At 41.3% G+C, this 17,819-nt stretch overlaps 3 protein-coding genes across 6 annotated transcripts in view; 1 reads left to right on the top strand and 2 right to left on the bottom strand.

Annotated features, from left to right (window-relative positions):
- Positions 1–282: 282 nt before the first annotated feature.
- Positions 283–3,348, bottom strand: tmem169b (transmembrane protein 169b). Its single transcript, XM_017424510.3, has 2 exons — positions 3,042–3,348; positions 283–2,659 (listed from the first exon to the last, which is right to left on the bottom strand). Exons 1-2 carry the CDS (start codon positions 3,313–3,315, stop codon positions 2,025–2,027), a joined length of 909 nt encoding a protein of 302 aa, XP_017279999.1. The 5' UTR covers positions 3,316–3,348; the 3' UTR covers positions 283–2,024.
- Positions 3,268–8,984, top strand: LOC108240771 (myosin heavy chain, clone 203). 4 transcript variants are annotated; one of them, XM_037976146.1, is made up of 15 exons: positions 3,268–3,386; positions 4,477–4,619; positions 4,765–4,821; positions 5,547–5,673; positions 5,825–5,914; positions 5,990–6,177; positions 6,259–6,301; positions 6,391–6,502; positions 6,607–6,696; positions 6,801–6,863; positions 7,496–7,671; positions 7,757–7,883; positions 7,963–8,004; positions 8,077–8,104; positions 8,183–8,984. In XM_037976146.1, exons 2-15 carry the CDS (start codon positions 4,565–4,567, stop codon positions 8,305–8,307), a joined length of 1,323 nt encoding a protein of 440 aa, XP_037832074.1. In that variant the 5' UTR covers positions 3,268–3,386; positions 4,477–4,564; the 3' UTR covers positions 8,308–8,984. The 4 variants fall into 4 exon arrangements, with proteins under 4 accessions (XP_037832074.1, XP_024863466.1, XP_017279997.1 ...); XM_025007698.2 differs by lacking the exon at positions 3,268–3,386 and adding an exon at positions 4,116–4,167; XM_017424508.3 differs by lacking the exon at positions 3,268–3,386 and adding an exon at positions 4,122–4,175.
- Positions 8,439–17,819, bottom strand: part of pfkla (phosphofructokinase, liver a) — a 22,489-nt gene continuing 13,108 nt past the window's right edge. Inside the window, exons 2-22 of the mRNA XM_017424507.2 lie at positions 16,681–16,754; positions 16,526–16,603; positions 15,725–15,914; positions 15,464–15,629; positions 14,772–14,816; positions 14,572–14,680; positions 14,314–14,409; positions 14,107–14,199; positions 12,911–13,036; positions 12,742–12,806; positions 12,596–12,659; positions 12,352–12,498; positions 12,184–12,254; positions 11,948–12,035; positions 11,710–11,862; positions 11,303–11,467; positions 11,149–11,210; positions 10,172–10,283; positions 9,978–10,077; positions 9,778–9,883; positions 8,439–9,698 (exon numbers count right to left, since the gene is read on the bottom strand). Of these exons, the coding sequence (XP_017279996.1) occupies positions 9,551–9,698; positions 9,778–9,883; positions 9,978–10,077; positions 10,172–10,283; positions 11,149–11,210; positions 11,303–11,467; positions 11,710–11,862; positions 11,948–12,035; positions 12,184–12,254; positions 12,352–12,498; positions 12,596–12,659; positions 12,742–12,806; positions 12,911–13,036; positions 14,107–14,199; positions 14,314–14,409; positions 14,572–14,680; positions 14,772–14,816; positions 15,464–15,629; positions 15,725–15,914; positions 16,526–16,603; positions 16,681–16,754 (2,258 nt within the window). The 3' untranslated portion in view covers positions 8,439–9,550. The remainder of the gene's footprint in view (positions 9,699–9,777; positions 9,884–9,977; positions 10,078–10,171; positions 10,284–11,148; positions 11,211–11,302; positions 11,468–11,709; positions 11,863–11,947; positions 12,036–12,183; positions 12,255–12,351; positions 12,499–12,595; positions 12,660–12,741; positions 12,807–12,910; positions 13,037–14,106; positions 14,200–14,313; positions 14,410–14,571; positions 14,681–14,771; positions 14,817–15,463; positions 15,630–15,724; positions 15,915–16,525; positions 16,604–16,680; positions 16,755–17,819) is intronic.

Below are 17,819 nucleotides of genomic sequence, written 5' to 3'. Positions count from 1 at the left end.
CCTCTTAATATCAAATTTCCTGTCTTTACAGAATTATTGACTAATCATTCATAAATACATTTGTGTTATAATGACAAACAGGTTTGTCTTTTATTTAACAAAATTAGACAGAATTAGCAGAATATGTGTGTTTATTGCCCTGTAATTAGTTACATTAGTAAATTAGTAAATACTTTATTTTGAAACAATTTGAATGTGCAAGATTATAGTGACCTGTCTTTGTAAACAGATTTTAAAATAACTCACAAACAAGATGTGCAGTATTTCTTATACAAATTAAATACAGCACTTTGTGTCATTTTTTGGTGTTTTTATTTTGCATTCTGTAGATTCACAACAAATAATGTGGAATGCAGATTCAATCTTCAACCACATCAGTCCTTCATTTACAAAAAAAACTGAAAACTCAACAAAGGTTGCCGATAAATACTTAAATAAACCCAAACGCTCCAACATTTAACATCTGATCTCTCTAAACAAATCACGACTCGGTCAGCTTCAGAAGTCAAAGTGTCTGACGTTTTCTACGTATACAAGAAATAAATTTAGGGAACATATAAAATATAACTGTGTGGAAATTTCCAGAGGTTCTTTAATACAAAAAAAATATTTCTGTGGAAACAACACAAGTAGTTTCAGATCACATACAACAGTTTTGATGGAGCTTTTAACATAATTAGGAGGGAAAAAAGCACGTCAACTTGTCTTGACTTTAGCTTTAAAATGGGTGAATAAACCAACTTGTGGAGCACTTAAGTGCCCTTCAAGTACTCAGAGGTTCAGGAAACAACATGCACTTTCATTCTTTCCCCAGCTTGGCTCATGTTTTAAATATTAGATTAGAAACATCACCTGAAACAAAACAGGTGTTGTAATGTATTTGTTTTAAAAGGATAGTAGCATTCAATATTCATTGTATTTTTCAAAAACATCCACAAACAACAAAATCCACAATGGTTCATATTAGACCAAAGCCTAATACTCCCAGAGGCCATAATGACGATTATAAGCACCAGGTATTAGATTAGGTAGGTAGAAGTTTCCCCGAGTGCCTTAAAAATGTTTGTTGTATTAGACACACTACTCTATCCCTGTGCTGACTCATTGGGGTGTTGAATGAGCAGTAATGTGGAGCTATATTAGGCCAAAATGATTCAGAAATGTTTAAAAAGCTACTATTGTGGGAAAAAAAATGAGGAAACCAATTTTTTGAAACAGATTAGCAGATTGTCACTTTTAGTAGCTTTTTGAAAGCATTTTAAAAAGCAGAAAATAGATGCAGGGTGCTGACAAACGGCCTCTTTGAGAGACAGGATAGCGTTTTTAGTCGATGTGGTGCAGATGATAACAACAGAACAGGTCAAACTTCCAAAGTTAAGTGGCAGCTGCAGCAGAGTTCGTGGGACAGACGTCGGTCCAGCTTCAGAATGACCAATGACTTAACAAAACAAGTGAGCGCTGCTTTAAAAGTCACTGTAGTAACTAATGTCATTGCACAGATGACACGGTTATCACAAATATTTAGGTACAGATATTTACAGATGAAGTGAAATTTAGTTTTACAGTCATCTGTGTAACAGCACCATCAGCCGAGGCTAATGTGTTCGGAAAAGTACTGACCTGTGCAAAAAACACTGAGATATAAAAAGTGGCCCAAAACAACCAATCATGCTCAAAGTTCAACCATATTCCTGTTTGTAGAAATAGTTCACTGCCTAAAGACAGTTTGGGCAGTGTTTGTTGAGTAATGCTTTGTAAGAAAGTGCTGTTAAAAAGCTGCTTTTAAACATAATAACAAAAAGAACTTTTTTGTGTGTTTGCTTCTTCTGTAGCTTTCAGTAAGAAGGAGATTCTTTATTAAGTTTTTCAAGTCAAGTAACCGGACCTTGAAACAAGAAAACTGAGGATTTGCAAAGTCAGAAAACAACCTTAAAAACTCAACCTTGAGGTGCATTTCTTGCAATTCAGTGAAAGTATTCAAAGTCAACCGAAAATATGTGCCATGGTTCCAGATTTCTGCTGCTTCAAACTGCTGATGTCTGGGCAAATTCACTGGGGGCCTTGCTCTGCAGAGTGCCAGAAACCGTGTCCGAGTCGAGCAGCTCCACTATGCTGTAGGGTGAACAGTCCTCCAGGCCCAGCTTCCCGCAGGCCCAGCCGCAGAAACCTTTCTCCAGGTCTCGCACCGCCTGCCACCACTCGCTGAAGGCCCAGGACACCTGCACCACAGCGGAGTACAGAGCCAGCGACAGCGCCAAGGGCATGATGAGCACGGGGTAGAAGATGATGAGAAAGGGGCAAATGGTGATCTTGTGCCAAAACGTCCGCTCCTCATTGTACACCAGAAAGACGTTGTACCAGGTGAGAGTGCCGTAGTAGAAGGAGGTGATGAAGGAGAGGAGGAAAACCACAGGAGCGCACGATATGCTCCACAGAACGACGTGGGGTCCCTCACACACCCCTAAGGTGCAGGTGCGTTTGGAGCCCTCTCCCGCCTCACACTCTGCGTCGAGACGCTCCTTTGACTTGGCCAACTCCCTCAGCTCCTTTCCTGTCAAAGTGACGTGTATATCCACCACCTGACCCTTCTTCTTCCCCCGCGTAATGGTGCCTGTCAGGGTCACGTAGCGGCTGTCCGGGGGAAGATTCCAGCCTCCTCCTGAGGAAAGAGACAATTGTGATGTATAAGTATAAGTGACCAAATATATAACTGCATCATTACTCAAGAGTTAAGAGTTAAGAGAGTTAAGCTCTGGCATGAAAAGCGCAACAATGCTAGGCCTTTTAATTTACTAAAAGCTTTGTCTAAAAGCATCCACATTCTGCAAATTTTAGAACACGATGTCTCTGCAGTAAGAGTTTGTATGTTTCACGCTTTTAAAAAACAATAGTTCAGTTTAAATGATGGCTTCAGTTTATATTATAGATAACAGTTTTAGTTGTCTTTTTTCATAAACAGAACTGTTTTATCATCCCTTCCAACACTAATAAGAACTAGCTTGTGGTTTTATAACTTTGCCACAGCATGCCAGCCCTCTCACCTTCGCCTGTGGGCGTGCAGAGGAACTTCGCTCCCTCCTCGGTGCTCCTCTCTCCCCCCTCCTCACCGCTCTGGTCCTCTCCAGGTGCTCGCTCCACTTCAGAGCGGTACACGATGATGGACTCCGGACGTGGCTCTTTCTTCTTCCTCCTCTTCCTTCTCATGGAGGGTCCCACTTCTCCATCGTCTGCGTGGCTGCTCGATGCCTCTGATCTTAAGGAGACCATCTGGGGGCTGCTTTCTCCTTCTGTTTGAGCCTCCTCTACCTGTGCCATGGCCTCCTTCAGACAAATGAACTCTGGATGGCAGGCGACTTTTGCTAAAATAAGAAGTAGCTGATTGCAAGGTAATGCACATACACAAAAACATACACAAACAAAAAGACAAGGAGTGAATTAGGAAATGCTGTGTTGTTTTTTGTATCAGTATCTTGTCTAATCCTCAGTGTTCAGTCATCTTGGCTCAGATTTTTGTCCTTTTTTCTGCATGTGCCGGTGCTGACTGATTGCATCCAGGAATTGTCACTAATCTGGATGCATAGAGGAAAACTGTAACACAAACAATGCATGATAGCCTCGGGTTAGGAGGGTCTCTCTTTGCATGACAGCACTGATTGTCCAAGTGCTGCAAACTCATATAAAAAAAAAACCCTCATCAAGCTAATCTTTTTAAAGAGTAAACACGACCACAGACGGGTGGATCCATGAGAATAAATTAATTGTTACAGGAAAAGGGTGAAATCGACAAAAGCAACCCCTCATACAGCTGATCCCCTCCCATTTAAATCCCACCCATGTCCGCTCTTTTGTCTGCTAAACGCCAGCCGGCGAATATGAAATGCTAAATGTTTTTGTCCTTTTTTCCCCTGCAATTTAAAGTATTACCTTTAAAATAAAAGAAGATCTGCGGGCAGAGAATCCGAACCGAGTGGGAATAAACCACCGGATTTATCCGACACATCGCAGGAACAACACACGCATCACCAGCGTTGTGTTTTTGAGCATACAGATGCGCTACGCAAAATGGTTTCTAGAATCGCCCTAATCCCGCTTTTTACGCAAACCTCAAATGACGTCACATTCCAAAGCGGAAATGATGGCGGCGGAAAAACTCATCTAAGGATACAGGTTTAAATGTCACTGTCACCAATACTTAAATATATCTTTAATTTATCTCGCATATTTAACATTTATACTAGTATATTAAAATTACTATAAGTGGCTGCACTTTTGCGTCAAAGAACGTAATTTCCTGTTTAAGTATTATTGCTTTTTAACCGTTGATAACAGTCACGAGCCCAGAATAGCTAATTAGCTAATGTTGCTAATTAGTCTTTAAAGTTTTGTTAGCGAGCTTTATGTTTCTCATTCAAAATAGTTACCCAATTTAACATATATTATTTTGCATATACGTTCATTTATTTAATTTTTTTACAGGCTCTTTATTTTCTTTAAAGAAGAAGTTTTTTTGTGTCCGATCTGAAGCTGTTAGCAGAAGTCCAAGCTAACGTTATCCAGTGTGAAAATGAACGAGGAGCAGCATTCGCTTCATAATATCGACAGTCTTGTTTTTCAGTTAGGTAAGGTTAATGAGTTTTAAGAGAGGTTTTGCATTCTTTTAACAACATTTATTTGGTCTGATTTGTTGTTGGGCTAAATCGTTTTGTTTAGCAAGCTATCTAGTTAACTACTGGAAATTAAAAACTATTTATGCTATTTTTGTAGCTCTACAAACTCGAGAGCTTTATCAAAAGAAGAATGAAATCAAACAGCAAATTAAAGGTACGTCTTTTTATTTGTATGTGAACAATTTATCTAATTAAGTTTAGGATACTTGTCTGTCTTATCTAAGTTAGGGATGCTTTGTCTTTTCCCTTGTTTTTTTAAATAATTGTTGCTCTTTATGTATCTATTTAAATGACAATGAATCACAAATCATTTAAAAACCAATAGCAAAGAAGTAACAAATCTTTGGTTCTTTATTTTTATTTCTGTGAAGCATTTCCCCTTTGGAAAGCATACATAAACCTGCATCAATTGTTTAAGGTTTCCTGCCTTTGTTTTCAGCACAGACCTTATCGTCTTTGGACACAAATGTGCAAAAAAAAAAGCTCACACAAAAGGTCAGGATGACCAAACTGAAAGCAACACATCTCTAAGTATTTATTCGAAACACTAAGAACAAACACAGAAACTGGAACTTTTTATAATTTTGTATTTAATGTTTTTTTAAATATCTTGATCAACGTTTATGTTGGTCATTTTGCATTCATTCAGAAAGATTTTGTGTTTCCATTTGGGTTTTTTTACATCTTAATGGTTTGTGTCGTATTTTTGGCTGTTTTAAAATCATTTTTACATCCTCCTTCTACATCTTATTTTGAAATCTACTTTGTATAATGTTCCTGTGATGAAGCCTGTGACTTTGTGGTTATAATTTAGTAATTTTTCCTTGCCGAGCTGATTGAGTAGTTCCCAGTAAGTCTTACAGCTGGTTTTGTCAACAGTCTGCAGGGACGGCATTGCTGAGAAGAAGTCCTATATCGGAACGATCCAAGAAAATATCAAGAAACTTGAAGAACAAGTTGGTGTGACGCAGAGCGCTGTAATGAAGAATAAAGAAAATGCAAAGACGTAAGATCATGTAAAAACTATAGGATGACCAAATGATGCCTACGCAGATAGGTCTTTGTCAATCATAATCAAATTTAACATATCATTGTTGTAACAGGTGGGTTGAACTGTGGTGTTTCTGTAATATTCTTTGTAATCCATGAAACTCTAGCATGAAGGTGACCAACAACCTTCTCCTCCAGTACGAACAGACGCTGAAAACAGAACTGGAAAGCAGAAAAGCCAGCTACAACAATGACCTGTGGGTTCCACTAACACTTCATTTTCTGATTTTATTGAGAAAGCCTAATTCTTCTTTATTTGTAAACCAACAAAGGGAGGTCTATGAAGAGAGGATTTCAAGCTTCAGAAAGACCCTCCAGTCGTTCAAAGAGAGTTATCACCAAAATCCTCTTGCTCAGAAGTTCCTCGCCCTGCAGGCTGAAAAGGAACAACTCGAGAGTCGAATTAAAGCCTGGGATGATCAAATAATGACCAAACAGAAGGAGCTGGAGCATCTCACTTGTAATCAACTATTACATTACATTACTCTACGCTCTGGTAGACCTGAAGTATTTATAGTTCATTTAATTTGTGTCTGAACAGATCCAACAGTGAACTCTTTTTCAACCGAGGAGCTACCAGACAGGTGAATCTTAGATTTACCAAAGATTCACACATCTGTTTGCAGCAACGCACTTTTTTTTTCACTAATTGAGTTCATGTTTTTCTATGCAGTGCTTTTGTTGAGCAAGCTACAGTGGAACAAGAAGAACCAGAGCACCAGACGAAGGACGGCAGGGATTCATCCATTATTGACATCTCATCCATTCATCTCAACCAGACAGCTGTACTCAGATACAGACCTGTAGCAACTTGAATTTGAGAAGTTGTGCTCGAAACTTTAAAGGTAATCTAGCTTTTTCAGGCTGTGTTATTAACTGGATCTTGCAGAATGAAGATGAAACGTCTGTAAAGTCAAACGCTGAGGAGATCCATGAGCAAAACAACGTTCAGGATCCACCCGCCTGGTCCGGTCAGCAGGTAAGGACTACCAAAAGAGATGTTTAAATTCAACCAAATTCATCCGATATCACCAAATAGGATTTGATTCCATCAAAATACCTTTTTTTTTTCTTCTTTCAAAGCAAAGTCAATCAGATGAAATTCACTCTGAAGCACAGGACGAGGAAACTTCTAAAGAGGACCAGGTTTTTATAGTTTATTTATTGTTTATGCACTGTTTGCCCACACTAATCATATAGCTCAGGTCGCTGTAGTTCACCCAATTTAACCAGGATCTTGTTCTTTTCCATCTTCTGCCGTTGGATACAGTATTTATATATTTTTAAAGAAGATATCGCTCAGACTTTACTGTTTAGGTTTCATTTCTAAGGCGTTATCTCAGCAGAGACTTGGCGAACGTTTACTTAAAACCCTCAAAAAACAGTAGGGCAAAGTTTTAAACTAATAATTATTTATTTTGGGAATCAAGTCAGCATTGTTGATCAAGTTTAAACTTTTCTGTCAGCCAATCTAAAACTGTATCCCTGAGGGGGAAGTGTTTTTTTTGTCTCATCGTTACATTTTATCTGAAAATCTTCAACCTCTAATTGGAGAATAAATTAGATTATTCAGTCGGATTAACATGCACCGGAGATGTCCTTGTTAGTTAATAAATAAGCGGATGTTTTTCTACCTGACTTCTGTGAGTAATTACATTTTATCTTTGTGAATTTAATTCTCGTTTTTTTACATTCCCTCGTCTCATCAGATCATGAAACTCGCTGTTAAAACAGAAGTTGGTGTGCTTTAACATGTTTGTATTTTGTTTTGTTCCCAGGAGCTGGTTGTGTCAGGCGTAGGCGACGTTCTGATGGAGAACGGAGCAGCTGCAGAAGAAGAGAAGGCACCAGATGAAGAGGACCATCAGGAAGTGACGGTTTTACCCCAAACCTCATCTCAAGGAGTTGACCCTCAATCAACATTGGTGCCTTCAACCCCAGCGTTTCCGTTCAAGTGAAGTTCTTTTTTTTTTGTTGTTGACATTTTGAATCCTTGTGATGAGAGCTCCTGAGAACCGTTCTGCTTGTGTTGACATCAGCTTCAGCCCCACCAGCTCTCCACACCGAGGCACCTCTGACACTAAATCACCAGCTTTCCTCTTCTCCAGTGTAAGCACATCTGGCTTTTCTGAATTTGGATTTGACATGGGATCATCGCAGGAAGAGGTGAGACAACCAAAGAATCGATTATTTTACAACAACCAGTCTTTTATTGTTTTGGAGTTGACTCTGAATGTTGTTGCAGGACTCTTCGTTTGCTTTCCCCGGCTCCTTTTTCAATGAGAAGGTAAATTTTTATTTTACTTCACACTGAACTATCTGAAACACACATTATTAATTCCTTTTTATTTCTTCACAGAAAGCCGCAGAGGCAAAACCTTCCAGCTGTAAGTATCTAATCAAGTTTTTTTTTTTTAATATGCTGTTACCTTTATTTAACTGCAGCTGTGGTTCTGATTTCTCAGGTCCTGAATTCCTGTTTAACCAACCAGAGCAAAACGAAGACTTCCAGTTCGCCTTCGCTGCCAAGAGTCCTCGGTCAGCCAGCAAAGAAAACAGGGATGAGTTTTCCTTTTCATTCAACTTCTAAGAAAACCACTTACAAATGTTCTGCTTCCTTGTTCCTCGGATAATTCTCTCATGCTGATCTGTTCGAATTGATGTGGGTTTCTAATAGGTCCTTTTGGGTTTTGGTCAAAGAGTAAATCACACAACAAAGTGTTCGTAACGGTGTCAGACCTGAATAACATTTACTGATGTTGGAGCATCAACAACAATCTTAATACACAACAGGAGTTCATATATCTTTACAGATGTCTCTCTTTAAAGTACAGCAGTTTTTGGAGTTCACAATTTATTTTTTACATGGTAACAAATTGTTGATACTTGTTCAGTTTAAAAAAGTAGCAGAAAAAAAAAATTAACATCTTAGTTTCTTGAAATCGTACAGTCACATTAGAACAGACAAAGCACTGAATAATACACAAAATCTGTAATTAAATTTCTGTAATATGTTAAAACATGACTGGAAACCTTCTCTTAATGAAGGCACCTGAGCATTATATTTATGGCTCAGCGTTGGTGTTATTTTCTTTATATATATATATATATATATATATAAAAAATTTGAAAAGCAAGACATACACACCCACCACCTTTCATCTTTTACATGCATTATATTCTGTTAGTATTTTATAAAACTTAAGGTCCGTGGCACACCTGGTTGTCTGTAGCAGCAGTTTGATAGCACCTTGGAGTTAGTAAAAACCAAAAAAATCTCTGTAAGAAATTTGTCAGTTAATAAATGAATACTTGGGTTACATTTTTTAATGTATCTTGATTAACTGAGTTATTATGATACTGAGAGGACTCATGGTAAAGTAGTTTACCATGAGGGTATATTCCTATCTTCATTCAAGAGCTGGATCTTTCAGTTTTAGGAGCAAATGATGTGCAATAAGAGGTACAGAAATCAAATAGGGAACCTGTTCTTTTGGGCATTTATTATATAGAAAGGCAAACTAATAATAATAATAAAAAAAGTCCTAAACAATCTGGAAGTATGGCAGAAGCTCTAGTGTAAAGTTTCCAGGGTAAAGTGAAGCAAACTGAGCTCAGAACGGAGGGATTCAGTTGGATTAAGGGAATCTGAGAGTCTGTAATGGTTCTGAATGGAGCGGATTTACATGCAAGCAGGAACTACTTCAGCTCAAAACCTACAGGACAACATTTAGAGCGGGAATGCTGAAACATCTCTGAAGTTGCGGTGTGACGATATCCCATGTTGTTGCAGAAACGGAGGAAGGAGAGGCGAGGGTTTAACCGTATACAGCCTAGTATCCTGCGTCGATGCTGATTGAGCGCCGGGTCACGTGTTCGATCTCTCCAGGGACGTATTCACAGAAGTTGGTCTGGTACTTGGCCAGCATTTTCAGCATCGGCCGCAAGTTGGACCACCACTGAACCGTGGGCATCCGATGTCTGGAGAACAGAGATTACCGATCAGGGATCGTTCTCAAGGCGTTTAACAAAAACAGACACTTTTGTTTGCACCACTCACTCAAAGTCCGTTATAGCCTTCAGATCTGTGACGGGGATGAATGAGACAACCTTCCTGTTGAGGCCGAGCACGCACGCCGACTCTGGCGAGTTTGCAAACACACGGCCTGAGGGGAGGAAAAAAAAAAAAACAAAAACAGCGGCGTCAGCAAACCTCCGTTGTTTGATTTGTGTTCATGTTCTCCACGAGTGTAAATTTACCTTGTCTGAAGTTTTCCTTCAACTTCTCTGAAATCCACTGAGTAGCCTTCACACCTAGCTTGGTGCCAAAATTTCTATCAAAGGGAGTAGGAGCGCCTCCCTGCAGCACAAACGTACATACTGAGTACAAATATGTTCAAGTAAAACATCTGATTCTGCTATTAATGAGCTAAGAAGTGTTTTGGCAACTGCACCTGCTGGAGGTGTCCCAACACATTGACTCTGCAATCGAAGACGCCCTTCCCCTCTTCTGTATACAGCCTATAAATGAAGTCTGTCGAGTAGTTCTCGTGGCAGTTTTCATTCCTGTTACGAAAAGGAAGACAAACAAACAAACGTCTAACATTAGTGGAGTCAACAACCAGCCCTAAATGTGGTGACAAATTATTCTATAATCCCCAGATTAGACATTTGGCTTCAAATTTAGAAAGCAAATACTTTGTGTCCTAATGCTTTGTTTTCTGACCAAATACCTACAAACTACGGTCGTCCTTTAGTGTTTAGCAAATATTAGCATGTTAACAAAAAGACCCTGATAAAAATCTGTTTACCATCAGAATGTCAGTGTTGTCTTTGTGATAAATATGACTTCAAAAGGCCACACCCAGGTTTATAATCCATGTAAGAGGACACCTGATAGCACGAGAACCTCCACTGGAATGAGCTGCATCCAGAGTGGCTAACGAAGCTGCGTATACCAAGGCTCTCAGGTGACGTGATGTCGTTATAATCCTGCACATAACCTGCAGTTTGCAACAATCAGCAGGTCTAATAATGTTTCTGTAAAGTCATCTAGTTTTGTATTTTGACTGTGAAATAAACCGGTACGTTAATTTAATGTGGTTTTTAACTCTCCTACAGTTTTCAGCCTGAACTGGTTTGCAAAAATGTGCTGAAACACTTTCAGATACTGTAAGGTGTGTTTTTCCTGCCTGAACTGCATTTTCACATCCTTTTTAATGTAAAACAACAAATTCTTTCCGGGTGACAACCTTTTTTCCCCCCATTCTGACAAATAAAGCAGACCTTTTATTATAGAAAAGGTCTGCTTTAACCCTACCACAGCCTTACAAGGGCTTCTCTACCTCTCTCTCTTTTCACAGTTTCAGGAGGGTTAATTATTTACACCAGAACTTCGAGGAAGAACCCAACACCTTAGCTTTTTACACACCTTAAGACTAGACCTCTCTGGATGTCCTTCTTCATCTTTTCAGCCAAATGCTCCACGTTGGTCTGTCGACGGGACACGTTAAGACATGAGCTAAGAGAACAACCAACAAAAAGAAACGACACAGAGGCTTTTTGAAATGTCCTTTTGGACTCACCCTGAGGTCGTGAATGTTGAATGGTTCTTCAAAGATGTAAGCAGCATCAGCACCCACAGCGATCCCAGTGGTGGTTGCCAGATAGCCACAGTAGCCGCCCATCGTCTCCACCACAAACACTCGCCTCTTGATGCCAGAGGCAGACTGCTTGATCTTGTCGCAACCCTGACGAATGATTGGACACGTGAGAAGAATTTATATATGCTAAAGGAGATAAACTGGACTTTTTGTCTCCATCTTTCTGCCTTTGAATTTTAAGAAACCTTATTCTAAACATATCCGAGCAGTTTGTCCTGGTAATGAAGCTGCTTATCTTAGATGTAGTGTATTCAGTTCGGTGTCTCTTCATTCTGAACTTGATAGATCAAAACTGCACCATTAAAGTGTGCAGGTCTGCTCAGAGTTACCTCCATGGCAGCGTTGACAGCTGTGTCTGCTCCCAGACTGAAGTCCGTTCCGGGGACGTTGTTGCTGATGGTGGCTGGGACGACACACATGGGGATGCAGAGCTCATCGTAGTGGCAGCGGGCTTCATACAGCTGCAGAACTCCTTCGTATCCCTTTCAGACAGATAAACTGAAACTCTGACACTCCAAATGAATCTACTCAGTGAGTTTGAAGGTACGAAGCCTTGTCGTAATGTACCTCAAATCCTCCTATAACGAGCAGAGCGGAGATGTTGAACTTGGCGATGTTTTCTGCGATCTTCTCCATGTGTTTCACAGGACAGGTTCTGAAGAATGGGACAAATATGGTGTCATTCTTTTTCCCACTCTGGCATTCTCAACGTTAGATATTTTTTAAATCTATCTTGCAACAGTTAAAGTGTAATTGAGATCAGTTTAAATTAATGAAATAAAAAAAAACATCCTCTTCCTCACCGTTTTGTTCCCAGCAGTGAGCCCCCCTGGCCCGTCCATCCAGCCACGTTGTGCCATTTCATCTCAAATATCTAAACAGAAATACAGAAGAACAGTTTATTCTCACTTTCCTACAGGTTAAGATGCTAAAAACAAATCCCATCTACGTGAATAAAAACGTAGTCCCACCCCATCCTTGGCGAGTCCTTCAAATCCATCGTGGACCCCGTAGACCTTGTGTCCATGAGCGAGTAAAACTCTGGTGGCTGACCTCACCGCTGCGTTCATCCCTCCAGCCGGGGCACCCACGTTCAGAATAGCCACGGAGAAATTGCTCTAAAAGGAGCAAGAATCAGGCATAATGCATGTTTTGTTCTGTGACTCTTTTACACATTTTAGGGCCAAAAACATTCCAAATGTGTGACAGCCTAACCTCAGTCTGGACCGGCTTCGGGAAGGCAAGAAGTTTGTAGATGTTCCAGTTGTTCTCAAAACTCCTGCAGGATGACAGCATATTTCAGCTGTATGCGTTTGCAATGAAAGGAAGCCCAAAGATCAGACCCACGTCTCAGCTCTTACCCTCCCCGCAGCTTAACGGCTTCCTCAAACCTCTTCTCATTCATGGCCTTCTGCACCAGCTTAGTCTGCAAAAGACGGTGCAGATTCAAAGACCATCCCCCTCCCGCGCCACCTCGTATGTTTCCTGTGCTCGTTAAAATCAATAAAAGAGGAGGGGAGGGAGACTCACCATATCCACGCACTCCATAAGAGGCAGGCGGACCGCATGGTTGCCCGACAGACCGATGACACAGGCTGGGGTCTCAGGAGTAGCCTCCAGCAGGGCAATGACTGCCTCCACACCCAACTTACTGCTCTGAAAACAGACACAGACGTTACAGAGGGCCGATGAAAACATGCAGCTGCATTCGGTGAGGTTTTAGTAATCCGTTAAAGAAGCGCCGTGACGGTTGTTCAGCTCACAGATTTGTCTTCACCTGGTCACCACCAGGCGCTGTTCTGATCATTACGTTTTTACATGAGATGTTTGGCGATCATCACGAATATTGTTGGGATCACATGTGGGAATGGTGGCGACTGCCAGGCCCATATTTTTATCATATGCCACTGGCCCTGCGAGCTCATAAACAGAGCAGTGTTGTACACACGGTGCAGTGAAGCGACAAGTTCCCAGAACTATAAATAGGGGAGAGCAAAGAAGTGCTCTGTTGTAGCTGGACTTAATGGACAGAGGGGTTTGGGGCAACAACAACAAAAAAAATCCAAATCAAAGCAATTTTAACTGCAATTATCTGATATGAATAGTTTTATAAATACCTTTTTCTTGGGGTTGTATGAAAGCCTTCTCAACTGATAATCTTGTGTTTAAAAGCAAAATAGGTATTTTCCCTAAAATCCTAACAAAATTGATATGGAGTCCAATCGGAAATCAAATTGGGACTTACATTAGAACTAAATCAGCTTTGGAAATCGATGGCGAAGCCTTTAAGGGGGAACTGAAGTCAGTTATGTAGACAGTTTGAGGAGAGACGCTCGAGGAAGGCATCTCTGTTGAACTGGACTTGGACAGTCACTTCAGGAATCAAACACCGAACATGATCAGCAGCTCTACTTTCACCTTTATACACGCAACCCTGCCAACACACATGATGCCTGGGTTAGCCAGAGACGCACGGGCGATTTAATCAGCAGCCATGCAGCTACAACACCTGAGACCCTTCAGTCAGTCACATCTGACCAAGCATCTTCAAAAACCACTTCACCTGCTGACATGACTGTTACCTGGACAGCTTAGAGCTTACACAGCTAAGCAAATTATATCAGGTTTGCCTAGAATGAATAGAAAGATTAGGAAATCGTAAGTCCCCTCCAATAAAGCAAAATGATTTATCGTCTACACAAACAATCCTGAGTCAGGTTTCTCACCAGTATTCTGTCAAACGCAGATGGAAGTCCTCCTCGCTGGACGTGTCCGAGCACCGTCACTCTGGTGTCGTAGCCCAATCGTTTTATCACCAGCTTCAGACACGTGGAAGGATGTTAGTATACATCATGTTACACTGGCAAACATACCACTAAACAACACCAACAGTTGTTATAAGTGGTTTAAAATCCTTAAATGATCAAACTCACATCTTTGATGTAAGTTGAAGAGATGGGCTTGCCATGGGAATCAATGGCTCCCTCTGCAACAATTATAATGTTGAGTCTCGACCCCTTCGTGCGGCTCTGGAAGTCGACAGAAATACATTTTAGGTGGCGAATAAATCAGGACAACTCTGTGTCCGAGCTGTTTTAAGAAACAGAAGGAGCGCGTCTGTGTTTGTATTACCTAAAACGGATTAAACCAACGAACATGATGGATTTTTTTTTGTGTGACGCGTGTCCTACCTTTTCAAGCCGTGCGCACATGTGATCCTCCCAGCCGTCGAGCGGAGGGGATTCTGGTATGAAGAGCCAGTCTGCTCCAGATGCCAGCGCCGACACCAAGGCCAGATATCTTGAGTGACGACACAATGAAATTACATTTATTTGTTGTATTCATCAGCAGCGTATGAGGGATGGGGAAATAAAAAAGAAGTGCTGCTCACCCACAGTGACGGCCCATGACTTCGAGAACAAAAGTGCGCTGGTGGCTGTAGGAAGGAATAAAACAGCAGCGTTGAAAGAGGTGAAAATGTTTTACATTCCAGACAGGATATGATAAATATGCTCCAATGAGGTGACTGGATTATGGGTCTAAACCTTAAAATAAAAGTCACAGCGTCTCATGACCCCGACTATTTCCTGATGAAGCACACAAACATTGATAATAAGCCATTTAACCTAAAGCCTTGTCAGCTATTATTATTTTTTAAATCAATTGAATTCAATTAAATCAATGTCATCACAGCCATTTTTAAAGTTATTTAGATTTTTGGAATATGTGTGAAGACTCCCCCACCCCAACCTTAGGAATCACTGTCCAAACACTGGTTGCCACCATTAACAGTAACCTTTACTGATATTAATATATAAAAATGAGTCTGATTTAAGGCCGAGACTGAAGGCTTTCATTGTGTCTGCAGATGGTTTGTAATTACTCCTTATTTCTGTATATTCTGTGGAAGAACCAGAGAGACAGACGTTCATCAGAGATGATGAACATCGGCAGCAGATGAGCAGATTTAGGAAGCAGGAACCAAAGAATATTTAATTTTCTGCTGCTCAGCCAGTAACAGCTGTACCACTGTGATTAAGAAGTATTAAGAAATACTGAATGACGTCACAGTAACTGTAGTACCTCTGAGCAGTGGTCATGATGGCGTCAATGATCTCCATGATGCGATGCAGAGCGGAGTCGGCGCCGATGGTCATGTCGGTGCCGCAGAAGTCGTTGTCTATGGAGCCCACCAGCCCGACGATGTTCAGGTGGCTGTGCTGCTTCGCCAGCGTGTCCGTGATCCTCCCTGAAGATGCCGGCGCGACATTATCAACAGGAAGTTTACCTCACCCCCCTTGTGTCCGGCGTGGGCCGTTACCAGAGGCGCGGCGGGCAGCTTACCTTTCTGCACGAGCTCCTCCAGCAGGCCGCTCCACTCGCTGCGGAAGATGTTGGCTCCGGTGAGGCTGCCGTCTCCGCCGCACACGCACAGGTTGGTGATGCCCTTCTTCACCAGGTTGAAGGCGGCGGCGATCCTGCCCTCGCGGGTCGTGAAGGCCTTGCAGCGGGCGCTGCCGATCACGGTCCCACCCTGCGACAGAAACGCCAGGGAAAAACCAGGATAATGCGGCTCTGCTTCATAACTTTGGGATCATGACTCAAAAAGAAAAAAAACCAACAACAAAAAAAGAGGAAACCAGAAAAATCTAAGGGTTTATAAATAACCAACCAGACTGGAAAATAGGCATAAAATATTATACCAAGAAGATTTACGTGTCTTTAAAAATACTCCTGTAAAACACTGAAAATCATCTTTTTTAACCTGAGAACAACATCTGCAGGAATAAACAAACTAGAGTTACTTGAAGAGACTTTATAGGTTAATCAGAATCATAATAATAATAATAAAATCTCTGAAGCACCTTTGCTTTAAATTAAACCAATTCAAACCAAATACTGCAACTCTTCCTCCGAAGTGTGCAGCTTGCAGACTAAAAGCACAGGAAGTAACGCTCTGGAGGTGAGAATGCATGAGTGAAATATAAAATTCAGAATAAATACAGAAGCACTGATCGTTGGGCCACAATATGTTTGTTTTACAGGCGTTTATGGTGCGACTAACACTGATGTCTGCCCACATTGTCTGGGATTCCCGATGCAAGCGGGCGGCTCCTTTTATTGCGGTAATAAATTTCCACCTACCAGCTGAATAATGTTGCTCACGCTCTGCCAGTGGGCGAGCTTGATGTTGTCTCCGCCGTCAACCAGACCCTGGTAACCCTGAGAAGCCACGAGAACAACGTGACGCATTCCAGCTGAACAGGAGAGAAAACTGCTCGTCCTGAAGGTGCGCTTACCTCGTGGATGAGGTAGACCTTGGCCCCCACGTAAATGCCCATCCTGGTCACGGCCCGGACGGCGGCGTTCATCCCTGGGCGAAAACCATCAGCACAGAAAAGGGTTACAGCTCCACCTGAATTGCACACAGCCTGTTGCGTCACAGCTCCTTGTGAGGAAATTAAACTGTCCGCCGGATTTCTTTATTGTCCGTTGGGCCAAGGTGCCGTTGGTTCGGAGAGGACTAAAATAAAAGCCCTTTGAAAGGATTTGCCTGAACAGATCAGGACAACCGGGGCTCAGCGCGACAATCTAAGCCTCGCATCATTATTGCATAATTGTATGAGCTGGCTGTGATTGTTTTTTGCAGAATCATCATGGTTGTTTTGCAGCTTACAGGGAAAACTAACAAACGTCACTTTTATCACATCAGCTGAGGTTTTACAACAACGACTGCTTATCGTCTGATAATCTATTTGCTGTATTTTGATGGGAAGTAGTGATTTTAAGTTTAGGAATATAGGTTAAAATAACTCTGTAGCTTTAAGTACTGCATTTGGAAGAAAACGGGAAACAAATATCACTAATTTAAAGCTAAAAGTGGCTTAAATAATAAAAAAGCAGGCAAGTTCTGCAACAGCTATATAAGTAACATGGTTCTTCATCAGGACTGATTAAATTTTTAATTTATGTCATAAGACCAGCTTGAAAGTTCTTCTACTATAAATGATCACCTCATACACTAAATGTTTTAAACTAATAGGTGATGAATTAGGAGATTGCTTTATTGCTTTAAACATGACAACCAATGATAGTTTAGTTCCCTTTCAGTCGATTCACTCGGTACAACATATGTACTATGGGATATCACGCTCCCGCGTGTCCTGGCTGAAGACACCTTTAATCACGCCTTTAGGCAAATTACGTGATGACGACAAGTGACAGGCCCCGCCTGCACTATGTAACCGTCCGTCATCACAGTCATTCCTCAGTTCTTACGCTCTTCACCTCGCTCAGAACACCTCTCCGAGTCAGGCTAGCTAGCTGCTGCTAGTTAGTTCTGTATTTCGCAAGGCTTCTCGGAATTAGCTTAACTGCTTTTGTTGGCGTTAGCCACTGCTGCCTGCTGGTAAGCGTGCCTGCCCGCGAAGCGCTAGTC

Source organism: Kryptolebias marmoratus, linkage group LG6 (genome assembly GCF_001649575.2).
Source record: "Kryptolebias marmoratus isolate JLee-2015 linkage group LG6, ASM164957v2, whole genome shotgun sequence".
NCBI classification, from domain to species: domain Eukaryota; kingdom Metazoa; phylum Chordata; class Actinopteri; order Cyprinodontiformes; family Rivulidae; genus Kryptolebias; species Kryptolebias marmoratus.
The sequence above is the reverse complement of the archived record's forward strand: the minus strand, read 5'-3'. Positions and strand labels throughout refer to the sequence as shown.

What these genes read in the sequence shown, in the direction of transcription:
- tmem169b (XM_017424510.3), bottom strand. Translation starts at nt 3,315, where the DNA reads ATGGCACAGGTAGAGGAGGCTCAAACAGAAGGAGAAAGCAGCCCCCAG. An exon ending in CTGCACGCCCACAGGCGAAG is followed by an intron (nt 2,660 to 3,041) that starts GTGAGAGGGCTG and finishes CTCTTTCCTCAG; the next exon opens with GAGGAGGCTGGAATCTTCCC.
- LOC108240771 (XM_037976146.1), top strand. Translation starts at nt 4,565, where the DNA reads ATGAACGAGGAGCAGCATTCGCTTCATAATATCGACAGTCTTGTTTTT. An exon ending in GGAGCTGGAGCATCTCACTT is followed by an intron (nt 6,178 to 6,258) that starts GTAATCAACTAT and finishes GTGTCTGAACAG; the next exon opens with ATCCAACAGTGAACTCTTTT. An exon ending in ACCCCAGCGTTTCCGTTCAA is followed by an intron (nt 7,672 to 7,756) that starts GTGAAGTTCTTT and finishes TGTTGACATCAG; the next exon opens with CTTCAGCCCCACCAGCTCTC.